The sequence below is a fragment of the Salvia splendens genome, chromosome 6 (assembly GCF_004379255.2).
Source record: "Salvia splendens isolate huo1 chromosome 6, SspV2, whole genome shotgun sequence".
NCBI classification, from domain to species: domain Eukaryota; kingdom Viridiplantae; phylum Streptophyta; class Magnoliopsida; order Lamiales; family Lamiaceae; genus Salvia; species Salvia splendens.
The window spans coordinates 20,308,645-20,322,833 of record NC_056037.1 but is presented as its reverse complement, the minus strand read 5'-3'; the positions used below and the strand labels follow the sequence as shown (position 1 = coordinate 20,322,833).

Sequence of the window (14,189 nt, the reverse complement as noted above, 5' to 3'; positions counted from 1 at the left end):
AAATAGGGGCTATCTTAACAAACTGACCAACTGACCAGATAGAAGAATGGAGGGAGGGGAATCTGAGACGGCTGCTAGAAGTTAAACCAATTTATTCATCTGAGTTTTGTTTTGTCTTCTTTGTCTTGTTTGTTTCTTTTATATGAGTCTGTGTTCTTTGTCCAAGTCTTTTTGCGTCTAGGACTATAAGTTGTGTCTTTTTCTTTAGAGTCGGTCAAGAGATAACCATGCATCGAAATTTTCCTTATTAATTTATTTTGTCTTTCATAGTTGAGGACAAGTATGGTTTAAGTGTGAGCGGTTTGATAAGGCTTATTTCATGCATCGGTTATGGTGTTAAATTATGTGATTTTAGTGAACTAATAAGTGTTTGTAAGTTCAGGTGCGTGAAAAATCTGCCAGACCCAGGAAATGCATGCAAATCAATCGGGCAGACGAAAATGAGGAAAGTGAAGTGAAAACGCTGGCAGGAAACAAAAGTGAACAAGGAGAAAATTCTAAAGGATCCTTTTTCGGAGGGCAAAAATGAGAAATCATGAAGAAGGATTGCCCTAGGGATCTGAGCCTCAACTATAAAATGGGACAACTATCTTGAAGAGAGGGGATCATTCTACACCAACTCCAACACACTCCTTAGTTTCATCTTTAGCTCACTTCAGACATGCACTTGGCATCGATGAGAAATTCTGGGTATTTTGTGGTGGTTTAGCTTAGTCTGTGGTGTAACACCATCCCCACGGGGCGAAGATACAATCGTTTTACATTTCTGTTGTTTTTGTTTCGTCGTGAACTTCTTTACCGGAAGCTCGGCGATTGATTTTTCCCGTTTGAACCTTATTCCAGTGGCTAAGGAAATTTATGTTTTCTGTTTTACCTGGTGTTGATGCTTATTATCTATTTATACTGAGTTGGATGCTTTTCGCAATTGGTTATTGAATCGGAGTTGAGATCGGTTGAATTGGAGTTGTTTTGTTGTTGAATCGATTGACTCAGAGTTGATGGATAGGGTCTAGTTTGAATCGGGTTGATCGGGAGTGGAATTGTGATTTGGATTTGTGGTTCTGATATGTACTGGTTTGAATCTGCATGGTTATGGTTGTTTTACTGTTGCTTTCGATTTACTCGACCTGGTAGTGTGGATCTGGTAGTTTTTTCTGCTTAGTCGTAACGTTTGAAGTCTGATCTGAGTTTGCTTTGTTTCTCTGTGTTTTATGCTCTGTAGTTTGTGTTCATTTCATATTTGCTGAAGAAGATGAAGATCGTTGGTAGTTAGAGTCAGATCTGTAGTACTTTTTCTGTCACCGTAGCTAATTCGGAAAATTATTCTCACTGCTTTTTCTTGCGTACTTGTGTGAATGTTTTGGGAAATATTTTACTCGACCTGGTAGTTTGCTTAGTTCGTTCTTAGTAATTTTACGTCTGATGAGTCATACATGCGTACGTATTTTTCTTGTTTCTTAGGTCTAGTAGTTAGTCAAGTACTTTCAATTCTCTTGCATCCAGTAGTTTTAAAAAAATCTTAACACATGAGTTGCGTAGCAGTAGCCGACCTCTTTTACCAAATCCTCTGAATACTTGCTAACACCTCTGTCTCTGTCGGATCGATCCTTATTTCCATATACTAGCCAATAGTATGATGGGTTAAGGTTTTGAAGCAGTGAAAAGTGTATCCAATGACCATTTCATCATGATCTCCTACACCTTGTGATCTAGTGAATCCTCTGGACCTGTTGGATTGAGAAACACCTAGTGCACACACTTTTTCCAAGCCACTTCACACATCAAGCACTTTCACGGAATGACAATATATTAATCTTGTTGGGTTACAAACCTATCTCACATAGGATGAGTTAGGAAAGTTGGATTAGTGTATAAGCGCTATCCACCCCTAATTAGTTTGACGCCTTTTGAGGGTGATCCAAAAATAAATCTGTGCGGGCGGAGCCCAAAGCCGAGAATATCAAATTAATTTGTAGTCGACGATCCCAACAACTGGTATCGGAGCCTAGGTAGCTTGGGTTGGGCCTTGTGTGGGGCCCATGATGAGTCAAGTTCGATTCAGGTACATAATGTCTCGATGTGTCGACTGTGTTTTCCTGATGTGGTCTCGATTTGTTGGATTACTAACTCATCCCACATCGGATGAGTGAGGGAAGTTGGATTAGTAAATAATTGATATCAACTCCTAATTAGTTTGAGGCCTTTGGAGGTGACCCATAAACAAATCTGTGTGGGCTTGGCTCCATCCAAAGCGGACAATATCAAACTAATGAGCAGTCGACGATCCCAACAAATCTAACCATCTCAAACTTGTATTGAGATCATAGGTGACTCTTCATTCTCCATTATGATCGATTAGTCAGATGAAATATTTGAATATTGATCCCGTTTCATCTTTATGTTCCATGTATGGAGTTGCAATCAAGATGAACTCATTCCAGAATAGGTAAAAAAATGAATGGAGTATGGATCTTAGTAGTTGTTGTAACATTGGTGAACTCTCTAACCTCAACTTGGACAAATTTTTGGCGTGGCTCAAAATCACATTTTAGTTTACTATACCGTTTATTCTGAACGGCACACTCAAAATTCTTAAAAAATTGTGCAATACTTAAGTTGGGAATCGTGAAATTCTTGATACTAGAATTGACACTTTCACTGAGTTGTGTGCTTCTCATACTAAGAATGACGGCTTTATATAACAACGTGCCCATTTTTCCTTCACACTGTACATATGTTTCAACCATGTGTTGTCATGAAAATTAAATTGTGTCAATAAGTTACTCCAAGCTTCCTCAAACTTTGCCTCATCCTCAAAGCCATACATATACCTTTTAAAATCAAGCACGATCCTTCCTTTATAAGATCTCTCAAGTGTTTGATTTCATTTTACATTAAGTGCCATGCGTATAACCTATGAAAAATTTCTTCGACATTACATCATGTAAGGCTTTTGCGGTAGCTCGATCTCCAAAGAGCAACCAAGAAGAAAGTATTTATCCACTCAAAATAAAAAGGTGGAAATGAAAATTTTAGCAATGAGATAATGAAAACTAATTTCCTATAAAATACTCCTCATGTCTTCTAAAAATAGAGAATTTAGGGAAGATATGTATTTTAATACAAAAGAATATAGAGAAGACATATATTTTAATACAAAATAGATAAAATAAGGAAGAAAATATAGAAAATTCTAGTTGAAAAGTGTTAGTTGATATTAAGATCCACCTTAGTTAGTATTCATTAAAGTAGTTGAGTCATTTTGTCATTTTGGTATGTTCTATAGTAGTAGAGTCATTTCCTTTTTTAGTATAAGTCAACACATTTTTTCTCACTCACTTTCTTACCTTATTATCTTTTTATTTAATACATTACACATCATTTTCTTAATCTTCGTCCCGGAAGAAATGTCTCCACTAGTATGGAACGGATGGAGTAGTATAATATAACTAATTTTAGTAGATGGACCAAACATTGGTAAGCTATATGCTTTGATTTACAACTACACTTGCTCACTTCCACACAACATACCACAAATTTATCCCCGTCTTATTGAACTCACCTTACAACTCAATGATTTTTTTGATCACATAACACACCACTAAAGAAAGCCTCATTTCGCCATAGAGAACGCCACCAACTAAACCTCCCAAGTCTCAGCATTTGGAACTACTCCAACCTGATAGATGACAAGTTGGTGTATAGCCTTAGCAAATAGTTCTTTCAGCTCAGGCCGTAGGGAGACGACATTCTTGGTCGCGCCCTGTAGCGCCCTTAGAACAGGCCTCCTCGAGAACCCTCGTGTTACAAGCATTTACAGCGAGGTTGGACAAAAGCACGAGCGCGTCCAACTGCAAATGGACTTGACCTTGATCATTCCTCAACAGATTCACCAGCATCGGCACCCCATCATACTCGATGATCGCCTCAGCATGCTCCTTCCGGTTGTAGTTCCTACTGCAAACGAACTTGCTGAGAGACCTAGCTGCCTCATTAGCAACCCCGCGGTCTAAGTGGCCAAGCTGAGCCACCAAGCAGTGCACGACACGCTTCTCCTTCGCTGGAAACATGGATGCTAGGCACCCGACCGCCTTGACCACCAGAGTCATCATGTTGGCATTCCTCTCCTCACTCATCACCTTCAACAGCTGATCCAAGACGCCCTTTGCGGGCGTTGAGGTTAGCTTGAACGCGGTGCGTTTGAGGTCGGAGTTGGACTCTGCCACCTCAGCCAACTCCGCAACCACTTTCAAGAAATTCTTCTTGAGCTTCCCTTGCTCCTTCTTGATGATCTTCGCTAGAACTAGCAACGTCCTCGTGTCGGTGATGTTTCGACTGTTCACCAAGCTCCTTCGCGCCAGCTTCCACAGAGCGATCGCGTCGTTTATCTTTAGCCTACACTTCACCTCAGGCGCCACCACCACCTCCTTCTCCCTCTCCCTCTCCTTATCACTCCTAAGACACTCTTCACCAACACTACTACTCTTGAGGTAACTCAAATCAAGAAACTTATCTAAATCCACATCAACACTCAACAGGGCCACCAAACGCATTGCCAAATCCTCTGCCCCAAACTCCTCCTGCACACCATCACCAACTCCACCAGCACAAGCGGGACCCTCACAGGCGGGCCCTTCGCCATCGCCTTCACAACCGCCCTAACGCCACCAGCGTCCCTGATCTTGCCCACTCTGTACCGATCATCCGCCAGATTATACAGAGCCGTGCCATAGGCCAACATCTTCAAAAGTGGAGGGATCCCAGCCTCATCCACTATCACATTCTTAGTCCTATCATTCATATTCGTGCAATCCACGAGTTGGGCCGCCCCCTCGCCCCGCCCCATGTGCAGAGAGACTATGGCAGGCCAGACATAGGCCAAAATGGGGTCAGTCATTGCAATGGGCGACAACGTTCCAACATCAAACGTGTCACGATTGTAGATAGCGAGGAGCCACCGAAGATCAGCCAGAAAAGAATCAAGGGAGGAGGTCACTCTCTTGAAGTCAGCTGCTATGTTGATGGAGAGGATTTGGTGGAGGAAGCTGGTCCTCTCGTTCCGGCAGCGACGAGCGAAGGTCAAGGCGCGGTCGAGGGCCTTGGTGAGGCCTTAGCACACGCGCCGGATGGGGCGGTCATAGACAGCCAGAGTGGTGGTGGCGGAGAGGCGGGCGAGGGGGCGGAGAAGCTTGCAAATATCAGTCACTTGGCCGGAGACTCTGAGGTTTGCGGCGGCGAAAGATCCGGCTTCCTGAGCTGCGGTGATCACTCTTTCAGCAAGAACTATCAGAAAGGAGAGGACTTCTTGAATTGGTTTCTCTTCTTCACAAAGAATAACAGAATTCATGTTTTCTTGAAACACAAACACCATTTTTTTTCTTATGCTTGTGTTTTTTTTAAAACTTTGTTGCAAAAAGAATAGAATTTGTCAATAAATATTATGCTACATACTATCATTCTCTCATAGAAGAAGATCAGAAAAGTTTTGGAAAATCAAATTTATTTTCGTTACATCAAACTTTTTCCAAAAATTAAAGGTAGGGATAAGTTTTTTTATCATAGTGCAAAAGCAACCATACGTGGAAAAGGCTGTTTCTACAAAGCAAAACTAAAATGCATGATTGTTGAAAAGCAAATCAATCATATCTCTTATACTCCCTCACGTCCGGTTTTTCATTTTCTGCACTTGTTTTTAAAAAAATAATATAAATAGTTAAAGTGGAGAAAAAGTAGTGTAACTCTTCATTATTTTCTTTTTTTATTTTACTTTTCTCCAGTTTAACTATTGATATTATTTTTCTAAAACAAGTGCAGAAAATGAAACGCCTCTATTAAGACGGGACCAAAGGAGTAATCATAGCACAGTGACCCTTCAAAATTTAAGGAAATAGCGTGTTACTTTCGTTTATTGACCAAAGTTGAATTATACAACAAAGCTTTTTTAAGCTGAAAGACTGACTCGCTACTATCCTTATGCACATGACCCCGGATTTAGGATTGGTAGAGGTAAGAATGTCGAGAATAAAAGACTAATGCAGAAAATAAGACCAAAGTATTGTAAAACCTACTTTATACTTCATCCGTTCCTTCCAACTAAATTGAGTCAAACAAATTTACGCACGGAAAGAAATTGGGTTGAAAAGTATGATAGATGAATAAAGTACGAAAGATAAAGGGAGAGTAAAGTAGGATGATGGAATAAAGTAAGAATGATTGGATGTTTTGTTTTTTTGTCAAAAAAGGAAATGACTCAAACTTAGCTGGGAATCCTAAAAGGAAATCGACTCAACTTAGTTGAGACGAAGGGGGTAACATTCTTAACTCTTTGTATAGAGAGGCGAAACTAGATATTTATGGTGTGTTTGAATTGATGATATGTTATATATAGTTCTTAATACCGCATGTTTGGTTTGTTATTTAAAGTCAAACTATAGTAGGAAATTCTAAAACTATCCTCTAACTTTTTCTATATTTCGAAGGTTGAGGCTATATTAATAAACTCCACATAATTTAATATTGATATAGTGCTGCACATATTATTATCTCTCAGTTTTCCATGATAATAAAACACCATTTTTCAGCCTTAATTCAAAGGGCTGCCCATTGAGCGGGTCATATAGAAAATTTAACCAACATATCAAACACTAGATTGCACCATTAAATGCACTTTAAATATGTCTATCTACCAATTCAAACACTCCCTTAACATTGGAGGGCCGAAACTATGGTTAGACCATCTCCAATGGTACACTAAAACCTAAAATGTGATTGGTAATTAGCTCTAAAGGTACTCAAAAATCAATCCTAATTTAGGTTTTTGAATAAAAATACCTATTTTTAGGTTTACACTAAACCTAAACCAAACACTTTTTTTTAAATTTTGTGAGTAAAAAAAGCATAATATAGAGAATATTCTATTCTGGGTTGCATTAGTGTGCTAGCTATCTTAATGTGTTATTACTAACTAATCAACACATGATATTAAAAATCTCAACATAGTAACATGAGTATGTCAACACAAATCTATCTTTACATTTTGCTTAAAGTGCTACTTATTCACTAATCAACACATTATATTTAAAATGTCAAAACAATAACATGAGTATATTCATCTTGACATTTACAAAATGTCAGCACAAATTTGTGTTGACATATTCATGTCACTTATTGACATTATTAATATAGTGTGTTGTTAGTTAGCAAGTAACACAATTAGATGATTAGTATTTGATCACTTCCCTATTTTTTAAGTTTAAGTTTAGTGTAAATTATTCGGGTAAAATTGGAGTATTTCATGTGACATTCACACTAAAATTTATTTGAGTTTAGTGTAAATAATTGGAGATAGAGCCCAAGGTTTACGGTTCTGGCGGTTAACAGCGAAACCGTAACCGAATGGAACCGTGAGAGTTTATCCGAACCAAAACCGTCGATTTTAGAACCGTGGTTCGGTTCAGGTTCAAACCAAAACCGTGTCGGAATCGCTGGTTCCAAACTGGAACCGTGAAAACCCGTCAGAAAATAGTGAAACTGAGCCGAAACCGCAAAAAATCGTCGAAAACCGACGGTTCGGAACCATGAAAAATCGTAAAAAAGTGCCCGAAAACCGCCGGTCCAGAACCGAAACCGAAACCGAAACACCCTCGCGGTTCGGTTTCGGTTCGGCAATTTTCAAAATCAGAACCGACGGTTCCGGAAGAGTGGGCACCTCTAGTTGGAGATGCTCCTAGAATAAGCTATTTTTCTATTTGTACAAAAATTTTACCATTGACAGTTGGGTTTGCACAAGAGAGCTACGAATGAGAGAAAATGATTTAGAGAATTAGTATTAAAAAATAGAGATAGATGAAATAACGTTAGCATTGAAAGAATCGACGGTGTCGAAAAATGATGATGAAAACTATATACTCCGTATTTGTTAATAGTGATAGATGAAATAACGTTAGCATTGAAAGAATCGACGGAGTCGAAAAATGATGATGAAAACTATATACTCCGTATTTGTTAATACGGAGTATTAAAAAAATAATACTACATAAAATCTCGGCCAAAAAGTAAATGATGATAAAAACTATATATTTGTTAATACTATCTCTGTTCCATTAAAAATAAAACGTTTTCCTTTATGGGTTGTTTTATTAAAAATGAAACGTTTCTTAAAATGAAAACAACATTATTTCTACTTTTTCATCTCTCTTACCTTATTCTCTCATCATTAACTCCAAAACAACACTACATAAAATTTCGGGTCGAAAAGCAAATATTTCACTTCAATTGGCACGGAGGGGGATTTAAAGAAAACTGTAGAATTTGAATAAAATAAAATTTAGAATTAAGATAAAAAGAAGTAGACATAAAGTATGGTGTAAATTTAAAAAAAATACTCCCTCCGCCCCTAAAAATTGACAATATTTGAAACGACACAAGTTTTAATGCATAATTAGTAAAGTAAGAGAAGATAGAAAGAAAAAATGATTGAAATATTGTTAGTGGAGAATAGGACCAGCCTCATTAGGGAGAAAGAAATTTCCTTAAATATAATTGGTCTATTTTTAAGGGACATTCCTAAATGACAAATATTATCTATTTTTAAGAGACGAAGAGAAAAAGAATTAGAAAGGTAAGGAAAAAAAATCAATAGACATTAATTATGTTATAAATTAAATAGAATTAACAATAAGAAAACATTAACATTAAGAAAATAGCCCATAGACATTAAATCCTATAAATGTCTCATTTGTCATCTTCGTCGGTCTAGAGAAAAGCAACACAACTCGACCATAGCTCCAAACAAATGGGAATAGCTCGAAATAAAATCAGAGTTTTGAACAAAATAGACTTGAGTCTTTTAAGATGCACAACGGAAGCAAATGAACGCGGTTCCATGTATGAAGACATGAACCTCCGAGAGTCAAAATCTGACTGAATTAAATGTCTTGTCTCAATAGCACTTCCCCCACCACTTCGCTGCTCAACCTGCACATTTAGAAATATATGCAGGGCTGAGTACAAAAAGTACTCAGTGAACACATTGCCGAAAATTACACATATACATTTGAAAATATTGTCATGCCATCATCACAGTAACACTCGGGGGTGTTATTGAAAAGACCCGAGCTTACTAAAAATATCACATTGGGTTGCAACCCTTTTTTCCGGTACTTAGCCATATCTGATCACATTGTGCCGTCGAGATGGTGTTCTCGCACGGTCACCTTCTCTGCCCATCATGTCAGAGGTATTCTTGTGCCGGGAAGGTGGCCACCTTCCACGGTCACCTGCTCTGCCCAACATGTCAGAGGTAGCTTGTGTACACTAGTCCGAGCGGGGACACCACCCTCACTAGGACCCGAATTCGACTTGTATTATCATTCATAATTCACTTGGCCTTAGCCAAACAGATAGGCATCATACAAAAACATTTATGGCATGACAACATCATTAAAATCACAAACATGTGTTCTTGTTTTCATAAAATACGATTTGTATTTTAGTATAAGAAAGCTCACCTTGATCGTTTAGATTCCTTAACTTGAATCGTTCGTTCCGACTTTACTTGCGAAAGCACCCTTTTAAAAAAAATCACAGTATAATAATACACTAATTAGACTCAAGGACAGAACTACTTAAATTAGAATGCATGCACCCTCATTAAAGTCTTTTATCTCGCTTCTCGATTTTCACGTATTTTATTTATTTTTTTTATTATTCAGCGGCCGCCCAAGGCGTCGCCTGAGACGCCGATCGGCCGCTTACGCCCATAATTCCTCCGTTGGCTCCTCGTATTTCCCTCCACGATATCGAAATAAAATCCTCAAAATAATTTAAAAGTGCATAATTAAATTATAGCAACCATTTCCCCTCGAACTATATTTATTTCGGACTTAGGATAAAATTATTTATCCTTCGAAATATTCCGGGATTAATTAAATAATTTTGTCACGATTAATTATCGGCCCAAAGATTTATTTAAAAGCCCAAGACTTAATTATTTCCCCACCATATATCTCCAATTTAATTAAGAAGCCTCAACAAAATAAAAAGAGCCCAAACAAAACATTTAATTAATGAGGCCCAAATCAAAAAAAAAAGTGAGCCCAAATTATACTCCACCCTTCCACCACACGTATCATCTACTCTCTCTCTCACCAAATCCCTATTCACCTTCTCCCTCAATTGCACACCAAATTTCCCCAAAATAGAACTTTCGTCGCCTCACCCACTTCACACCTCACGACGTCGACCAGCCATCCCTCCGGCGCCACCATCGCATCGCAGTCGGCGTGTTTTCCTCCACGTCGTCCCTCTCTTCACCGCGCTGCTGCCGCTGCCACGAATCCGCCGTCGCGGATCCGCCGCCGTCCGGGTCGCCGCGGCTGCCCTTGTGGCCTCGCCGTCGCTGGTGGTCTCGAGGCAGCCCCTCAGCCTTAAAGCTAAGTTCTTTTACTCCCTTTCATTATTTAGTATTTTGTTGAGAATTTGGGCAGTAGCTATGTAGAGTTGGAGGGCTTGAAAATTACTACTGTGTTACTGGAATGTGTTCATTATATTGGGAATTTCAACTGCTACTTGTTCTAAGAGTTGCTACAGCCATGATTCTATCTTCAAAAAAAAATGCATATGCTTGTACGTAAATTTAAAGGAAAAGAAGGGTTTGGGATTCACCTTTTTGATGTGGAATAAAGGGTTGTTCGATTGTAGTGTTTGACTCTACGATTGTGTGAAATTCTCCTTCCTCGACTCCTCTATCCTCTATCCACGTTGGGTGTATAGAGAGAATTTAGATGGTGATGGGGTGAGTGAAAGAAGGTGATATGCCTAAATGATTAGGCATACTTAAGGATTAAGGATGGCAAGTGGCGTGGGCAGCAACTTGCTAACATTCCTATCTCTAATTAAATGTAGCATTAAATGCTCTGTTGAAAAAAAACGATCCACTGGATCTCTCTCTCTCTCTCTCTTTTTATATTTTATTTGTTTATTAAAGTAATTATTTGAGTATTTGTTCACTTGTTCGTTTAATTTGGTGTAGGTATAATCGGTTCAAGTTCGTGGCTGCCCGCGCTGAAGTACCCGATTTGCTTAGAACGCACGATGTATTAAATTTTGTTAGATGTATCGGACATTAAAAATTTGATTTTGGAATCTTATTTATTTATTTAAATTTATTATATTCATATAGGTGTAATATATTTACGTGTTCTATTTACTTGCCTAACGTCAAAACAAACAACAACGAAAATCTATCGTAGCTCGGATTTAAATCGCATAAAAGTTACTTATATAGATAATCAAGCTAATAATATAGTTTATAATAATATCGGCTTAGCGGGTCGTTACAATATTCCATTAACTTTATTTCACTCACATTTTATTGTTAAATGAATAATAAAAATAGGACACGCATTTCATTAACCATTTCTATTCACTTTCTATTAAATTTCTTATAATCCGTACCCGTTCAAACTTGGCATTATATTAGTGGATGGAGGGAGTAATAATAAGAAAATACACGAAGATAAAATAAAATAATATAGGTATGGAGCGTGAGAGGGTCGAACTAAGTGTCACACTTAATATTCCTATGTCTAATATACATACTCCCTCCGTCTACGAAAAATAGTCTCATTTAGTCATTTTGAGATGTCCACAAAAAATAGTCTCATTTTCAAAAATGGAAAATTTCTCTTTCGTACTTTACCCACTTTTTCCCATCTCTCTCATACTTTATCCTCTTTTTCTCCATGTTTCTTTTACTTTATATATTTTTTCTCATTCCCTCTTATTTTACTAACTTATTCATTAAAATTCGCATCGTCAACAAATGAGACTATTTTTTATGGAGGAAGAAAGTATATAAGTAAACTGAAAATGGATGGTCCCAAGGACCCCATGCCCCAACGTCCCTCGTTTATGTATAGAATTATATTCTACAGTAACCAGGGAAGTAAATAGTCTAGATATGATTTAGATTGATTTCTTTTTTCGTGAATTGATTTAAATTGTACTATCAATTATTTTCTTCATTGAAACTATTATCAAAATGCATAAATGACACCAAATTATATTTTGTAGAAGTCAAGTATTTAAATTTATAACACCAAATATATATTTGTAGAAGTCAAGTATTCAAATTTATTTTCTTATTAGTACTTTCTCTTTTTGCCGTGGAGAAATAAAGTAAATGTGATAATGGGTCATATCCATGCATGAAATATGTAGCACTATAATTGCTCCAACATATTGATAGGCAAATTGGTACAGTTAGTATTTTATAATGGGCAATATCCATGCATGAATGTGTAGCACTATGAGTAGGTCCTTTATAAAGTAATACTAGAAATGCAGCAAGAATATAAAGTAGAAAGAGATGGTTACTTTTTTTTAATATTAAAAATGATTTAATTAACTTGAAACTTTTAAAAATAGTAAAATGACATAATTAACATAGAATGCAGGAAGTACATCGAAGAATAATTTATTTAGTGTTTCAGAACCTTGTGATACTCTCTCTCTTACAAGAATATACACTTTTAGTTGAGCACGAGTTTTAATGCACAATTGGTAAAATAAAAGATAAGTAGAAAGAAAAAGTAATTAAACTAATGTTAGTGGAGAATGAGTCTCACATAATTAGTACTCATTTTTAAGGAAGTACTCATTTTTTTAATATTCCATTAAAAATATTATATTTTTATCATTGTCAAAAAATCTTTCCAAAATTAATATAATTAAATTCTCTCTTTGTCCCATAAGAATATGCACTCTTTCCCTTTTAGTTCTTCCAACAAGAGTATGCAATTTCTATTTTTAAAAATATTTTCTCTCTAATAAGGTTAGACTCATTCTCTACTAATGATAGTACTATAATTACTTTTTTTACTTCTTTCTTACTTTACTATTTGTGTATTAAAATTCATGCCCAACCAAAAGTGCTCTGATATAATATATACTCTTACTTTATCATTGCATATATAGCTCAATAATATGCATTAGTTTTTATAAGAGGGCCAGACAAAGATAAAAGATCTTACTCTCTTTCGATCTTTTCAAAAAAAATGAAAATGTCTAATTTTGCACCTTAAAAACATCGAATTCTTCACAACTTTCCATATGTGTACTACAATCAATTTAACTCAATGCAATCAACATCATCACGAGTTGATCAGTGTATACTGATCATATGCTATATTATTAATCTCAAATGAGACCAAAAACTAGACATTGTCGTTGTGCATGGCGGGTCCAAGCTTTATAGAATATAAAATGATGTATGGCCATTGATGGGTCCAAAAATCTGTATTAGAGCATCAATAAATGGTTGGTTTGAAGTGGTGCTAGTAAAATATAGTACTCCCTCTGTCCGATAATAGATGTCACACTTTTCATTTTAGTTTATCCCACAAACAATATCACATTTCACTTTTTGAAAAAAATTATCTTTCACATTAATATAAATATACTATTTTCTCTTTCCACCTAACACACAAAACAACATCTTCTAAAATCTCGTGACATTCTCCAACTATGCCATCTATTATGGGACGAAGGGAGTAAAATTTTCCCATTGTGTAGTTGTAATTTTAGGACTCACCATTTTCGTAATCTAGATAGTGAACTATAACAATTCGAAGTACTCAAGTACTATTTAGTCCATGTGAATACGATACCCTAGCTTGCCTTTACTATGAAGCTCCGTACACTTGCGGAATATTGCTTGCACTAATTTAAGCTAGCCAGTGGGACACTGAATAGTGAAGGGAAGGGATAGTTAAGGGGTGAATGGTTGCAGGTATTGTCCCTTAAATAATGGATGCGATAAAAAATTATGTGGAGCCAATAAATAGTTATGGGACGGGATGGATAAGGGACGATCGTTGTGGTTGCCTTTAGAGGGGTCGTTTACTAACACAATAAAAAAAATTAGTACTCCCTCCGTCCTATTTTAGGAGTCCCGGTCACTTTTATGTACACGTTTTATAAAAATGATAATAAATAGTTAAAGTGGAGATATGATAAAGTAAGAGAAAAATTAATGTTGACAAGACTCTTCTCTACATTATTCTCTCTTTTATTTTACCATTTCTCTACTTTAACTATTTATTCTCATTTTTATAAAATGAGTGTGCAAAAGTTACCGGGACTCCTAAAGTGGGACTGAGGGAGTAATAAATAAAATATTTAAATAG

The 14,189-nt window shown here is 36.7% G+C and overlaps 1 protein-coding gene across 1 annotated transcript; it reads right to left on the bottom strand.

Moving 5' to 3' along the window:
- Positions 1 to 3,728: 3,728 nt before the first annotated feature.
- Positions 3,729 to 4,897, bottom strand: LOC121808947. The gene is made up of 2 exons (XM_042209503.1): positions 4,625 to 4,897; positions 3,729 to 4,580 (listed from the first exon to the last, which is right to left on the bottom strand). Exons 1-2 carry the CDS (start codon positions 4,895 to 4,897, stop codon positions 3,729 to 3,731), a joined length of 1,125 nt encoding a protein of 374 aa, XP_042065437.1.
- Positions 4,898 to 14,189: the final 9,292 nt, after the last annotated feature.